This window comes from Pantherophis guttatus, chromosome 4, assembly GCF_059756535.1.
Source record: "Pantherophis guttatus breed Tessera chromosome 4, ASM5975653v1, whole genome shotgun sequence".
Taxonomy (NCBI): domain Eukaryota; kingdom Metazoa; phylum Chordata; class Lepidosauria; order Squamata; family Colubridae; genus Pantherophis; species Pantherophis guttatus.
Window position 1 is genome coordinate 30546161 of NC_142066.1, and position 16304 is coordinate 30562464.

At 36.8% G+C, this 16304-nt stretch overlaps 1 protein-coding gene across 5 annotated transcripts in view; it reads left to right on the top strand.

Moving 5' to 3' along the window:
- The first annotated feature begins 409 nt into the window (after positions 1-409).
- PPP6R1 (protein phosphatase 6 regulatory subunit 1) overlaps positions 410-16304 on the top strand; it is a 64872-nt gene continuing 48977 nt past the window's right edge. Inside the window, exons 1-2 of one of the 5 annotated variants that reach the window (XM_034423229.3) lie at positions 410-634; positions 14954-15186. In XM_034423229.3, coding sequence (XP_034279120.1) covers positions 14960-15186 — 227 coding nt within the window. In that variant the 5' untranslated portion in view covers positions 410-634; positions 14954-14959. Of the gene's footprint in view, positions 635-696; positions 894-10420; positions 10669-14953; positions 15187-16304 lie in introns of those variants that run through there. The other 4 variants (XM_034423232.3, XM_034423230.3, XM_034423231.3 and 1 more) reach the window with 4 other exon arrangements.

A 16304-nucleotide genomic window follows, 5' to 3' on the forward strand; every position in this document is an offset into this window, starting at 1 on the left:
AAAGTATTTCAATGACCGGCCAATAAAACTTGCTATATAAGAGAAACAGAAATAAGATTAAAGCTAGTGAACGCAGACGTGCCAATTTGGGAGTCAAATTTAAACCAGATCGGGAAAAAAAAAAGATCTTCGGGGGGAGAAAAAAAACGCGCAGAAGAAAATAGCCCCCCCACCACCACCGTCTCGCGCATGCGCACTGTAGGCAGGCTTCAGACTGCGCCTGCGCCGCTCGCGTTTTTCCTTCCCTCCCTTTGAAGCCAAATGGGAGGAGCCGGGGAAGCGAATGCGAGCTTGCGCGGTGTGTGGGCGGTGGGGGGTGGGGCAAGTGAGGAATCAGTGAGAAGAAAAGAGCGCGCGGAAAAGGAGGTAGAACAGCAGGAGCAGCCAAGGAAGGCCAAGCGGAAGGAAAGGGTGTTTAGGGGCGGGGTTTAGCCGGAGGAGGAAATGGCAAGTGGGCCGCTAGAGGCGCGCGCGGTGGCTTCTGGGACCGTGGCGGTGAAGGCAAGGGAAAGGAAAGGAAAAAAAAAAAAAAAGAGTGGCGAGTGAGCGAGCTTCTTTCCCATTTCCTCCGCCAGCGAAGAAAAAGGGCAGGAAGGAAGGGGCTCGTGCCCGGTGAGCGCGGTGGACCTTGAGGGTGAGGAGAAGGGAAGGGGGAGAAGGACGGTGCCTAGGAGGGGGGAGAGACAGACACAGAGAGAGAGAAGTGGGAGCCCTGTGGGAAAGGAAGCTGCCGCCATTTTAGAGAACCCTGTGGGAGACCCTCCCCCTCTTCTTGCCCCCCTCAGTATCTCCCCCCCTACACACACACACACACACACACACACGCTCCGTTGGTGCGCTTGTCTTCCTGCCTGAGGAGTCCTTGCTGGGCCCTCCTCCCTTCGCTCCCTCAGGTAACAATCCGGCTTTCCTTTCGCAAGCACCGCCACCCCGATCCCCCTTTCCTTGCCTCCCCCGCCAGAATAGCGACGCTTCATCCGGATCCTTCACGTCGTGAAGGGGAATAAAAGGGGGGGGAGGGGGGGCCGGCGGCGGCTCGTCAGCTTTTGGGTCCTCAAGCATCGTAGCAGCCTTTTGTGAGCATTTAAAATTAAGTAGTTGGAAAGGTAGGGAGACACCCCCTCCCCCATCTCCACGTCGCGACCGCTCACCCCACCCCCACCCCACCAAGTCCATTTCCTCCGAAAGTTTTGGAGACGCAAGTCTTGAAAACTATACACTTGAATATAGGCGCCTGCAACGAATAGCGTTTCCTGTTGACAGAATTGAAATGGACTTGAGCGGAGTGGTAGGGTTTACAAAAACAGTTGATTAAAAAAAGAAAAAAAAAACCCTAGGAAATGGTGTGCGTGTATTCTATACTTAAATAAATGAAGCCTGCAACGAAAAAGAACAGGTGTCTGGAAAATTTTGAGCTCTCAAATTTCTGTGTCTTTCCTCAGAATGGCAACTTCTGAGTGGGTGGGTGGGATGATGGGCCTGATCTGCATTAAATAGCTGCGCTGTTTTTGGGTTTCATTAGCTGAGAAAAAATGTGCTGCTTTGAATTCAATGCCCAGCATGCACAGTTCACATTTTCATATGCAGTTTTCTTCCAAATTCTTTCACCTTATTTCTTAATTAAAATGTTCACTGGGGACACATTGTAGATGTTACCCATGTTGTATAAAATAATTGATGCTTTGTATACTCTTCAGAATCACACATGCCATTGCAGAAGGAAACATCCTATATAACATGCTTTAATCACCTTTTGTACACAGTAGAAAGGTTAAAGTATATTAATGGATAAATTGAACTCTGATCAAACTGCATACACGATAATTGCTTGGTGACTCTGAATAATAGCAATCATTAATTGTGATATGTGGCTAGTAATATTCTGTACTGTATTCGGTCAGTCGGATAAATAGCAATTCTTCATCTTATTTGTGAGTAGAAGCTGTCTTCTGTCCCTTAGTTGGGCCTTTTCAATTAATATTAAAGATAATAAAAGTTTAAACATTTGTCTAAGTCTAGACAGCTTCAATAGATATTCCACTTCAGTTGAAATCTTTTTAAAAAATCATATTTTAAGTGTAATCAGACAGTATATTATTGATTTAACGTGTTTCCCTTTTTGAATGATCTCTATTTCAGTATAACGGTAGGTAAACTTGTTTTGCTGTTTGGAAGTTGAAAGATTAGATCAATTTTTGTCATTGTCTCCAAAAATTTAGTTTTTCATTATGAAAATCAAGAAAGATTCATAAATTTCGTGTTTCACTTGGCAAATATTGAATCTTTTGATTTGTTAAGATTTATGCACTGTACACAAAAGTAAAATGTAGACTTCTTTTTAAAAAAGTTATTGGCAAATGCCTATTTTTTGGTGAACTTTTAAGGAGGAATTCAGAAAAAAGCTGATACTCTTATTAGTATGTACATCTTAATTCATAGGGCATGTCACATTTACTATAGACCTGATGTTTTCTTAGTTGCATTTTATTCTGGCAATAAAATAATAAAACTAGAAAGTGATGATTCATGAAAGTAGGGCTGTGGAAATGTATATTGACAAATATATTGACAAGGCCAAATTACAAATGATTTATAAACATGACATAATTTCATGATATCAGGTACCATGTTCAGACAAACTGCTGCAGCTAACTAAATGGTTATACAGTGCTTATATTTTTATGGTCCTAAACTAAACATTTGATTTCCTAATGCAAAGAATTTGCTCTAAACTGAGAAGTGAACCCAAAAAAGGGGGAAAAACTGATTTTCACCACAAGAACTTTAATCTTTAGAGCTAACTTGAAAGCAAATAGAGTTCATGCTTAGCTTCTTTGTAGAATTCACTAAAGATCCCTAGGTGCCTTGTATTTTGTTCTTTTTTCGTAGTTTAAAACTGATAATGAGAGAATTAGTTATGTGCAATATGTTTTACAGTACTTTGGCTGCTGTCCATTGAGGACATTAAAATATAGACAAATTGATCTGTGATGCTCCTCCTTTCCATTGATCTGTCTGCTATTAACCAAAAAAAAAAAGAGATCACCACAGTCTGTCTGATGTGTCTTGTTTAAACTTTAAGAAAGTGTAAATCTTTCTTATCTGAAAGAGGGCCAAACAAAAGTAAGCCATAGAGATTATTATTATTTATAGTTTGTCCGATTTTAAAGATTCAAGCTGCTTTGGCAATCATAGTTAAATCTAGGAGGTATACAGCTGCAGATTGCTTTGACAGTTTTGGCAAGAAGAGGCATAAATTTAACCTCATTGCTACAATGTGCACACAAGGAAGTAATTGAAATGGAAGACTTGACATTTCAACAAAGCTTTTCTCCCCAATACTTTTTGACCAGACAGCCAGGTATTTTAATTTCTTACATGTTTTCTATAGAAGCATTGGTCTGAAGAAGGAGTCATGCATTTGTTATACTTGGTTGAGCAGAGAGAATATTATCTTTCTGCACACAGACTAGATATGAGGAATTCTGCTATAGTAAATAACCTCAAAGGAAGAGTTTTACTGGTCTTTTTTAAATTTATATGTAGCTCCAGTGAAAGGGGATCCTCATTCACATTGCAAAGTTCAAGTGACTTTTCCATGACATATGACAGAAATTTATGACATCTATTTTTTTAAGTTGAAGATTGAAAGGCTTTTCTTCCAGAGAAAATAGGATTAGCTAACTTGGTAAGAGAGCCTTAGTTTGACTGCATAGCATGGATTGCTCCAAGCTGAAATTACCACTTATCTTTGCCTTGCGTTACTATGGGGGCTCAGATTCCTGGCTCTCTGTCTCTCTTTTTTGGCCTTTGAAATTTAGAAAGTCTACAGTATAAATATAGACTAAGCTTTGCTTTCTTGGAAAAGGAATGCATTGCAGAATGTAGGTTACTAGCCATAAAGTACAGATCTGTAGCAGCAAAGGAAAGCAGAGTTTGAGAGATTAGTGGATTCATTGTGCTATTCAAAAACTTAAGTACTGTACTTTCCAGGTTAACAAGTGGCCTTGGGGGTGGGGGAATACCCTCTCATACCTTATATCTGTTCCAAATATAAGACTGACGAAGAATAAATAAGGGTAGTTTTTGAATAAGAGTAAGAGTTCTTAGTACCACTAAGAGTAATGAAATTGATAAATGCAGATGAGAAATAGTTTTATGAAATTATGCATATAACTGAAGAATCAAGTCTGCATTTCTTTAAATTGTAGTTTGTTAAAAGGTAACGATTGATGTATGCAGTAACTTGGTGAACTCAATAAATACTAGCCTGGTTGCTACTAGTGACTAATAGGAATGCAAAAGTGTTAGCTGACCTGTAGATGTAAAGAAAGCCTGGCAATATTTTTTTCCCTGGCAGAAAGAGGGAATGTGTGCTTCATAAGCTAATACTTCCAACAAAGTGTGTTTAAGCTATGGTAACCAAGATTGCGCTCTGTCTTTCCTCCTTTGAAATTTGGCTCTACATTTCTCCACTTTGGCCACAGAGAGCCAAATAATTTCCAGACTTCCTGCTAATTTAAAAATGCAAATGGCAGCAGCTATGATAGTACAACAGCTCAAATTATCTCCATTCCTTTCTCTGGAGTTGGGATGCAGTCTGTTTGCTCATCATTCCCCAATGGCAATTTGATTTTTCAAAAAAAGTCTACGAGTAAAGTTTCCCAACAAACATTCTGGAAAATGTTTTGCAATTTGGAAGGAAACAAGTTTCCTCTTGCAGGGTTGCCAGGGTCCCCAAAGTAGTTAACATAAATATATGCTGTAGACAAGTATAAATGTTTGTGGATTACGTATTTTGATCTCATTTCTAAAGCTCTTGAATTTTCCCTTAGAAAATATCTACAATTATTACATTTTCTATGCTTCATGCCATCATTTATTGTACTAAATATGAGGCCCTCTTGGTAATGCCAGCATCTTTATCTGACAGTTTGTTTGAGAGGGTAAGATTCTTCCTCCCATGTTAAATGCTTTTTTGTTTTGTTTTGTTTTTTGTTTAATATTCTGAAGTATAAGCTTCCTCTTAGAGAATTTGGCAAGTTTATTGCTCTTTTTGAGGGGAAAATTGTGATTTTGGCCCTAGTACATCTTAGGCTATAATTCTCTGAGCATACTTGTAAATAGTTTGAGTAAGAACATGACATGATGTGTGCCCACTTCATAGCTGGACTGAAACAGATGGAGTATGCTGGGGGCAGCATACTGGGTAAAAATAGAGCAGAAGTATGGTAGTATCTCACAAAGAGTTGAATAGCAGCATTTGTACTAGGTAAGTAGAACTGTGTATATCTATTTTAGATCTTTCAGTTCAACCTTTCAAACACACACAACTCATTTTTAGCAGTCTTCTCATTGGCTCTTCAATTGTTTTTTCTGAGAAATCGTTAGTTGCGGCTGGGCAAGAGTTCCTGTTGAAAGGTTATATCTCTAGCTTTGTAACTGCTCTCTGGTATTGATGTACTGTATGCATTGCTTGATATAACCTTTTAGCATCCTGTGGTCAATGGTCTTCATGATTTCTTTTTATGTTCCCACTACTTTTGTGTGGGTGTGGAATGCCTTGTGTGGAGAAGATAAAAAGTCTTGAAACCGAAATATAAAATTTTGTAATAGTGTAGGTGAGGAAGGGAGTATGAAATATAGCAATGAGGTGGTTAAGTTGCTGGCCTAGAAACCAGATGACAATGACTTCTAGGGGTCCCTTGGGCTTGAAGCTAAGCTGGGTGACTTTAGGTCAGTCACACTCTCAGCTCAACTCCACATCACAGTGTTGTGGAGAAAATAGGAATATTAGGTCCGTTCACCACCTTGAGTTGACTGACTGACTAACTAAATAATACTTATATCAGTATAAAATAAGATAATACTAATGATAATTGTGATGATATGAATGAATGAGGATGTCTACTGGAGATAAGTATTTTTGTAGACAATTTGAGATGTTGGTCTTAGTAGACCCTGTAAAAGTTTAGCAATAAATCCGGCCCAAATTCATTTAGTTAATCTAATGCATCCCTGCTTTTTAGCAAATGCCTTGAAGCCTTTCTAAATAAAGCAGATTAAAAAGCATTGCATTAAAAAATGACAGATCAGAGAAAGATGAAACAATAAACTATTTAATTAGAGAGCACCATAGTCAATCAAGGGAAATGAAATATTATTAAAAATGGATGGGCCTCACTTGATGTCCATAAGCTATCATAAGAGCCAGATGAAAATGGCTGGGAAAATAGTTTCATAATTTGGATCCTACCAGTGAGAAGGATTTTGTTCAAATGCTGTAGATACTTGTTAATCCTATTACTAGACTAAATACTGTCTTTTCCATTTGCTTGCCTCTTGTTTTCCCCAGAATTTTGGCCAATATTGACCATTATCTTTATATCACAAGATTTAGTCGACAACCTCTTCTATTTTTTTTTTTTTTTATTCATGGAGGAAATCCCTCTGCTGCTGCTGAAATTGGCCAGGTCAGCTCTGGGCAGAGTCAAGCATTGGTATATTTTACTGCACATAAGAAAATAAAGTTTTCTCTGTGCAGTTCCCAAGGGCATCATCTGGAAAGCAAGGAAGGACCTTCAGCATCTGGAAGCACCATGAAATTAAAGCAGAGGCAACAGGTTTCCCACTCTTCTAATCATCTGGATCATGACAGGGAGTCATACATTGTAAAATGTATGTGATCTCAGTTCTTTTTCAATTGTCAGTATTCTGCCTATTCTACTTTAGAATCCTGCACACATCCTAGTTTTTGACATACTGTTTAGAGATTTACGTATGATCAGTCATATAGTTCTTTAACTGTCGTGTTGCATGACTGCTGCCTGCTCCAGAGTGGTAAATTTGAAACCAGTACAAATTGCTTTCACTTTTACCTCATCTGAACTTTGGTGCCTGTTTTTATGACCATGCTGACAGGCCTTTGGGCCTGCTACTTACAAAGAGCTCATTAAGAGATTGTGACTAAGTGGCCAAGTTCCAGTGAAATTGTGCAAGTGACCCTGGCTGATCCTGCTAAACAGAGAGGGAAGGGGATGGATGATTATTTGGACATCACTGTATAGTTATGGGTGACTATACAGTGACTACTCTGTACTCTGAAATTTTTAATGGCATCCATATGAGCCATACGTACGAGATGTGTAAATCTGTTTTTGGGTAAAATAAAAATCAATTAAAATATGAATAATTCTATTTTTGTCTATCCATATGTTTCAAACTGCCCACATAATACCCAGCTGCTGAACTGCAGTATGTTTATGGAGATTCTCAGTCATCCAGATCATAGTTTTCCAAAAGGTGCTTATTTCAAAAGGCAACTGGACTTCCTTTATTTTTCCTTGAAGATATTTCACTTCTCATCTAAGAAGTTTCTTCAATTCTGGAGAACTGAAGAAGCTTCTTGGATGAGAAGCAAAACATATTCAAGGAAAAACAAAGCCCAGTTGCCTTTTGAAAAAACATCTTTTGGACTGCTGGTCAGGATGGTTGTGATTTATAGGACTATTATCTCAGAGTATCTGGAGGTATCAGATTGCTTATTAGTATTAAGTGTAGTTATGTATACATATATATTTGTATCTTAAAACCATGATACCCATCATGCAATTTTGTGAGATATGATTTCTTTCTATTTCTTGTAAACAAAGTTTTGAAAATAGAATTCATTAATTGATTTTCAGAAATCCTGACTGTATTTAATTTAAAAAAGCAATATCTGGCTACTGTAGCTGGAAGTCTTTGGAAAAATGCTAAACTATTCAGCAAAGCTTTTAAACTTCTAGTTCGGTTCTCTACCATGCCACACCTTAGACATACTGCTTTGCTTTCTTTTTCAGAATGAAGCATGCATTTAGAGAATGACGTACAAAACTTAAGCTTGTACAAAAAGCTCTTTTGCTTGCATTGTGTATTTTACCATTTCTGATTGAGTTAGTTTTGTTGACTGATATTTAGAGGCTGTAGGATAGTATTTAAACTCCGTCTTGCACAGAACAGAAAAATATAAAACACTTTTTCATGCTGAGGTATGATATAAGCTTGAGTCTAAATCTTGGCACATAATATACTAGTACATTTTAAACTGAATACTATGTCAATTAGATTAAATGTATTTTGAAGATCAGATAATTACTGAGATTAGAATTCTAATCAAACTCTGGGACAGTTTTTATTGGCAACACTGCAGTGTTTGGTCAACTGTCTTATTTGCTTGCATTTATTTGTTGCACTGTGGGATATATCACAAAACTGATTAATTTAATATCGAATTAATTTGTATCAGTAGCATGTAGATCTTCTCTCAAAATCTTAAGAGTCCAACACATTGTAGCAGGCAAACCATTTACAGCTGAATGCAAGGATTGAACCCAGGGAAGTGAAGATTAAGAATTTGTGCTGTTCTCCAGAAACAGAGATGTTACTAAAATTCTAAACTAGAATTGTCTCTTGCCTTTTTTCCTGTAAGCATATGCAGAAGAATGACAGAAGCTCTCCATAATTCATAAACTGCAGTTTTTATTATTTTTATCAGGTTTTTTTAAAAAATATTTTTACTTAATTTTTTTTAACTTCTTTGAAAAAAAGTTAAAGTGATAACCATAAGTAGTGCTTACAATAAAAAGAGTTGAACTGAGAAAAATATAAAATATAGACTTTTATATTAAAACATAATTATTTGTATTATCTGTAGCAAACATAGTGCCTTAACAGTTTAAAATTCTTTATTGTTCTCACTCTCTTCATGACAGCTCTGCCAATTTCCTAGGTTTTCCTGATCTCTCAAATAAAATGAAAAATCCTTAGTTTAACCCAGTGTTTCTCAAACTTAATAGTTATTAGATATACTGACTTCAATTCCAAGAATCCTCAGCAATAGCTATATTGACTGGAGAATTCTAGGATTTGAAGTCTATATATTTGGAAGATGCCAAGCAGGGTGGATCTGATTTAAATCGAGTCGATTTAAATCATGATTTAAATCACTAATAAAAAGACTTGATTTAAACCAATTTGATTTAAATCATAATTTTTAAAGAGCAACTGTCATCTCTGCTACTCCTTTGACCCGCTGTTGACTCACCGATAGTCCCAGTGTTGCAGAATATACAGCCTTGTGCTACATACCTAAGCTCCATTTCATGCTGAATAAACTAAATTATTTATGTATCTTAAATAGAAAACTATCTTACGATAGATTTTTACCCCAAAAGTTTTTTATTAAAATAAATTCTATAAAAATAAAAAAAATCTGATTGAAATAAAAAAATCCGATTTAAATTAAAAAAAATCCATTTTTTTATTTTTTTAAAAAAATCATTGATTTTTATCCACCCTGATGCCAAGGTTAAGAAACAATAGTCCCACATCTCAATTTATTGCATTCCTGTGATTGACTGATGCAATGAAACTTTTAATGATGTCAGTACTTCTGTATTATGTTGTTGCTTCAGGTAAATTCTAGCTGTTATCTTAAAATCTCGCAAAATAATAATTTGAGCCTGCCTGGTTATTAAGATTTTTATAAGTTGTCTTGCCTCTCTTTATATGAAATGAGATTGGTGGCTGTATCAGAGGAGTAATGATAAAACATTCTTCCCTGTTTGCATAATGACCAGACTAGCTAGTTTCTATGGTTTTAATGAGTTTTAAATTTATACTAGCACTCTTGACTTTTCACGTTGAAACAGCATTTGACATTTGATGATCTTGTGATTGTAAACATGAATTGTAACTTGTAAGCCACCAAAGAACTGCTGGGGTATAAAATAAACGATTAAGTTGTTAACTTTTCAATTGTTATCAGTCAGAACATCAAGATAATAAGTCTGTAAGATGGACAGGAATAGTTATTCAAACTTGTCTTAAATGTTGGTTTTTCATATTTTCTAACTTAGACCATTTCTAGCATTTGAAAACATGAGTTCATACTTTATTTAAACAATTCTTCCCTAAATTAGTGTCCTTGTAGATTCTTGAAACTCCCCACGTTGGTTTAGAATAATTCAGAGTGGATTTGTCATATTTTCTCTTAATTGTAAACTATATGCGGAGCTTTGTTTTTGTACTTCTATGTAGTACCTCCATGGATTGAGGTTGTCTTTGTGAGATATATTTATTTTGAAACTTATCATTCATTAAAAAAGTAAAAAATCCCTTCTAGATGAGCTGAAGATCTGATAACAATATAGTTTTCCCCCCACAATAATTACAAAATGATTTGTCATTGTCTTCTTTAGCATATGTTTTGACATTTCATTCATTTCCATTTAAGTACTATTCAGATTCAGCCTCCCCAAGTTAACTAAGAGCCACTTATCTGCTGTGACATATTCCCCAATCTCATCAATGAGATTTAAAATCATATAATGCAAAACATTTATCATTTATTCATTACGTTTCTCGTCTCACTGTCAAGCAACTCTTAGCAACTCTACTCAAAACTACTGGGCAAGATCATCTGACACCATGGGATGAGATGTTATCAATATGCTGATGATACACAGATTTACACCTCCATCCCGGTGATCCAAGCAACGCTGGCTGTCTTTTCTCAGTGCCTGGTGGCTGTAGGTTTCTGGATGGGGCCCAACAGGCTTCAGCTGAATCCTGGCAAGACAGAAATCATGAAGCTGTGGAGAAAAATCTGAGACCGAATCTGGATGGGTATGTCTAGTTTAATGAAAAGAAGGACTAGGGGTGACACGATATTAGTATTTCAATATCTCAGGGATTGCCACAAAGAAGAAGGAGTCGAGCTATTCTCCAAAGCACCTGAAAGCAGGACAAAAAGCAATGGATGGAAACTAATCAAGGAGAGAAACAACCTTAGAACTAAGGAGAAATTTCCTGACAGAACAGTTAATCAGTGGAACAACTTGCCTCCAGAAGTTGTGAATGCCCCAACCACCAGCAGCTATACTTCTGATTGCTAGAGCTTAAATGAGTCATAATGACCTTCACGCCTTATTAAACAATGAGAGTGTTAATTGGATTACAGATTGGTTGACCTCATTGGAAAGATGGAACTATAAACACAGTTTATTTTTACTTTAATTATTTTGTTTCACTTTCATTAGCACATATAGAAAAATTAGATAATATATGGTGCCAATTTCCTCAAAAGATATTAAAATTATAGGAAATTATGTGATAATATTAGCAGTGTTGGGGATAACCTTGAAAACACACCAACTTAATAGTCCATTTATATCAGAGCTAATAATGTTAAACTCCACAGCTTTCTAGCAATCCAGTGGGTTGAATAAAAGTGGGTTGTTAAACTTATAACAAAAGGTTCTGCACCTTTGTGGTGCTTTTCCTGTTCTAAATATCTTTAAGGATTTGAATGCAGAAAATCTACTTTAATCTTTTGCTCTTCAACTCTGCAGTTGTTTCTAATCTTCTCCCTAGTGTCAGAAGAGATTTTATTTGCAAATCACTGGGGATTTTTCAAAACCATTTTGCAAATCACCAGGGATTTCTGAAAACCATTAAATCAATTTTTGTACAAAGATTTATTTTTAAACATTTGCTTTCATTTTCAAGTAAGCCTGTGATGAAGTGGGAATTAAGAGAGCAAATCTCTTATTTGTTAAGTTACATGTGAGGATTGCACATAAGCAGCTTTGGCCTTAAATTAATGGAGCTTCTTTCTAGTTCCTCTGAGCAAGTATCATCAAATTGACCTTTCAGAATTACTCCTTTTTCAGGACTGGAATGTTCCCTTTGATACAAGAGTTTGGGCTATTGATTTCAGAACTTCTCCTTGCGTTTCTGTTTTAAAAAATCATTTGTTTAGTTCCTTAGGGTTTCTGGTAGGGGTATATGTTTTCCCTGCCATTCAAGCTAAGAAATGTAACAAATTGGAGAAAACCTGGGTTTTTACCAGCATGAACCTGGTGCCTGGAAATTCAGTCTGGCTTCAAGCTAGCAGCTTCAAAAAATCTCCCCTTATAATGGAATGCCTTGCCTCTTGTGATCAAGATGGCACATCTCTTGCAAACCAATCCAGCTTTTCCATAGAGGTTTTGATAAAGAGCATAGATGGAACTCTGACAACCAGGATTTGTTTTGTTTTTGGATGGGTTATTTATTTATTTAGAGAATTTATATGGCCACCCATTCACCTTCAGTGACTCTAGGCGGCTTACAAAAAATAAAATATCCAATATAAACAGAGTAAAAGCAATTATACAAACACACACACACACACACACCACCACCAACAACAACAATAAGTTGAACAAGCCACTTGATGAGCTCCATCCAACTCTGGATTCCCGTTGACAAAACCAGGTCTTCATAAAAGTGTGTTAACATGTTTTATACTTTATGGATTTTGACTGTAAACTGCTGAATCTACATGAAGATAGCAGTGTAAATAACTATGTTTAAGAAAATCAAAATGCCATGCCTTAAGTGATTCTAAATTGGGAGCAGAATTTTGATCACTAAGCAATGTGGTCATTAAGCGAATTACCACATGACCAGATCCAATTTTAAAAGCATTTTCACTGTGGTCACTAAGAAAATCACTGTGTTTGTTAAGCTAATCGTGTAGTTGTTAAATGAATCCAGCTTCCCAATTGTCTTTGCTTGTTGGAAGGTAACTGGGAAGGACACAAACTGCAATTCATGACTGCAAGATGCCACAAGTATTAGTAGTAAAAGCAAGCCGGTTTCCAGAATGCAACCATATGACCATGGAGATGCAATGGTCATAACCTCGAGTTTTTTCCAAGGTTGTCATAACTTTGAACCATTGTTAAATGTATACTTATAAGTTAAGGACTACCTGTATGTAAGATAGATACATTGCCTTGCAAAAACATTGCCTTGTTTTTGCTGTAATCTGTAAAACTTCCATTATTGCCTAGATAATTTTTTTTATTTGTATGTTTATTTTAAGATAAAGCAATTTTTAAAAAAAAAGCAAAGAGAAAAACTTTCTATGGCTGTGAAAATTCCTAAGCCCTGTAAAATAAAGCACACAACCTATCCTGTCTTTACTTTTTCCTCCCTCCTTTCTCATTTCCTGCCCTTCTATGTTGGTAGTTTCTGAAAACTGCTAGGCTGTATTGCACAAGTCTTGTATAGAGGTTGCCTGGATACCAGATGAAAACTTCTGGCCTTTACAGTTGTGGTGGCAACAGGGTTGAAAAGAGAAGCGGGGCGTCACCAAGTTACTGTTTGTTTTTCTCTAGGTTTCTTTCCCTCTCTTCCCCATCTCAGCAGTATCGAGAACCTTTTGCCATTTTGAATTACAGTTGTAGCTAGGGAACCTTGCAAGCATAAATGTGATCTATCTCACTCACCAAAGTTTACCCAATGCAGGGGAGCGGGGGTGGAGAAGAGAGAAAGAAGACCTATGCCTTATAGGCAAATTCAATTGTACTGTTGTTGTGCCACGTTTATTCTCAGCTTCTTGATTAAGCTTGCAGTTTGTAATGTGACTGAGGACCTGATTTTGTCATAAGCATGGTTTGAGAAGAAGGGAGGAAAGTTGCCCAATCCGCTGCTCTTTAACTACTCTGTCATGATGGATTGCAGTAATTCTACAGATAGAGTGACATGCCAAAAAACTCTTAAGTCCTGAGGCAAATAATTCTTTCAAGAACAACAATAGCTAGGTTCTGACTAGATTGATCAGTTCCTGGCAACTTCAAGAATGAACTGGTTTCCTAGTGTGATTTGGGAATAGTAACTCTCAAAAAATCAGTGTTGCTTGATTTATATACCCCTGCTTGTAGCTTTAAACATGTGAGAACAACTATGCTTATTTCAAGGCCCATGTGAGATTGCTACACCAGTCTATATATGAACCATGCAGATATTCCACCTCCCTTCAATACTAGAACCTCTGTAGATTCTCTTGTGGAAAGATACCAAATAAACAGTATCCTAAAGCAAACTACATCAATTGCAAGAGGTACATTGTTGTATAAATTCCAGTGTATTTTGTGTACTAAATTCTATTTGGGAGCTGATTATTTAGAACACATTGGAATTTTTGCTCTTGGAATCAATGCATTCCCTATAATCTCCTTAGAATAGTTATTTTGTTGAGGTTAAGAGGATTATGTTAGGATACGTTTTGGGGCATTGAACTAAGTTGGACAACTCAGTTATGGAATAATTGGTGCAAATAACCATATAATTAATGTGTACAAGTAGCCTCCCCTAGATTGATCAATCTCAATAATTTCACATTGATTGGAAACTTGTATGCAAATTTCTGATAACAGCTTTCCAGACCAGTTCTATCTAACTTTACTAACATCCTTGTTAAAATGTTTAGATTACAACTCTTTAAAAGTTTTGCCATTCCTTACATACATCCTATTGATCCTCCTCCACCTACAGTAGGCTAGTTTTAGTCTGCTGGAATGTTTTCATCACTTGATAGGTTGCCTGCCTTGTGTAACTGGTGAGATTCCTTTTGCCATTTGAGATTGGTCTTTTTATTTCATGTATGGATTATATTCGTATTTAATCAAACACGGGTTTGATGCTACTTTGTTAGGTCTACTAAGTTTATTATGTACCTTTACACCATCACTAGTAGTTCTGGATATGCTAACCATTTGTTTAATGTCTTAATTTTTCCTAAATAATCCTAAACTTTTCCCTCCCACCCCTTATAGTAAGCTCATAATCCCGCAATATTACTTAGTATTTTCAGCTGTGGCCTTTTGTTCTTCCTCTTAGTCTGGGTCCATAATATAGTTTTTAAACATAAGAAACATTGTGCTTGGCCCTTTGTACAAATACTCTTTGTAGCTGTAATAGCTGTTGTACAATTTTATGTGGAAAGACTTGTTTAGCATGGATGAAAATGTACATGGATGAAAATGTACTTAATTATAATTGAATAATTATAACGTATAGACGTCTATCTACTCTTTTCCTTTTAGTGACTGGGCTTTTGTTCTTTTCTCACTTTCTTTAGGAAGCCATGTTCTGGAAGTTTGATCTCCACACAACTTCTCATATTGACACACTTTTGGAGCGTGGGAATGTGACCCTTTTTGAACTTTTGGATGAGGAAGATGTATTGCAGGAATGCAAGGTGGTCAACCGAAAGCTTGTAGACTTCCTGGTACAGCCAGAACATATGGAAGCTCTAGTCACCTGTGTGACTGAGGAGCCCCCTGGAGATGTGGATGAAAGAGTGCGATACAAGTAGGTAGATCTTCAAACCTCAAAGAGACGTAATCTTCAAAATGTCCAGAATCAGGGAGATTTATGTGTTGGACTCATCCTTCCCAATTCTATTGTGGAGAGTCATATTTTGCATCCTCTCCACACAAATACTTAGCTAATGGGCACGAAGAGGGGGGAGGTAAAATGTTTAACTGGAGTATTATCCTAAGAGCTGTCTATAAAAATGGGGCTGTTCTAAGCACCAGCTGTTCTGGTTTTCATCTCCACATCATGCAGGAAGGTATAAAAGGAGCATAAATGAGTGGGGATGGATATATTCCTATCTTCCTGTCCATAGCAGTTTTGATCTCAATGATACTACACTAGACTCCTCCCTGCCCACCTGTAACATGCCATAAAGTGGGCAGTGAAGTGGTAGCTGGAAAAACAGAATAAATTTCTACTGAACTAATTGAATTACCTGCAGTCATGTGCTACTAGCATATGGAGATCAGTTGGCTGCAGGGGTAGATTATTCATTCAGCTGTAACTTGTGAACAAAGCCAGTGTGGAAAATAACAGGTCAGTGGTCAAACTTTCTACTTAACCATTTTCTGTGTATAAATTGAGAGAATGCTATGTGCAATAGTTAACAAACCAAATCAATGGTGTTTGATCTGCTTTTGAATGTACAGAATGAGGGCAATGTAGTAGCAATCTGGAAAACATAATTAGAAGTTAAATTAAATTGGTCTGATTGGGGGGGGGAGATCCCAGATGCCATAGAAAGAGTGCTTACTGAATCACCAACTCAGTAATTCTAGTAGAAGTTCAGTATACAGAATAATTAGGTAATTCTAGAAATGATAGACGGTTGCTTGGGTTGTGTAAGCCTTTCCACCCATGGTTGTTCTAATTGTGCCTTGAATGAGTAAGCACTAAAATAGCACAGCAGCAGAAAATAAACATAGATCTTTAATTTTACAGCAAAATTATGTATGAATCCTGTGTTTATTATATACTCTGGCTTTTCATGACAGAGTCTTTCAGAATCAGGTGGCATACAAGTTTAATATATTATGGATGGTCCACAGTCAGCCTGATGTTTAGATTGGATTTGGCATTTTTATCCACCTAGTAATTATTACACAGACAAA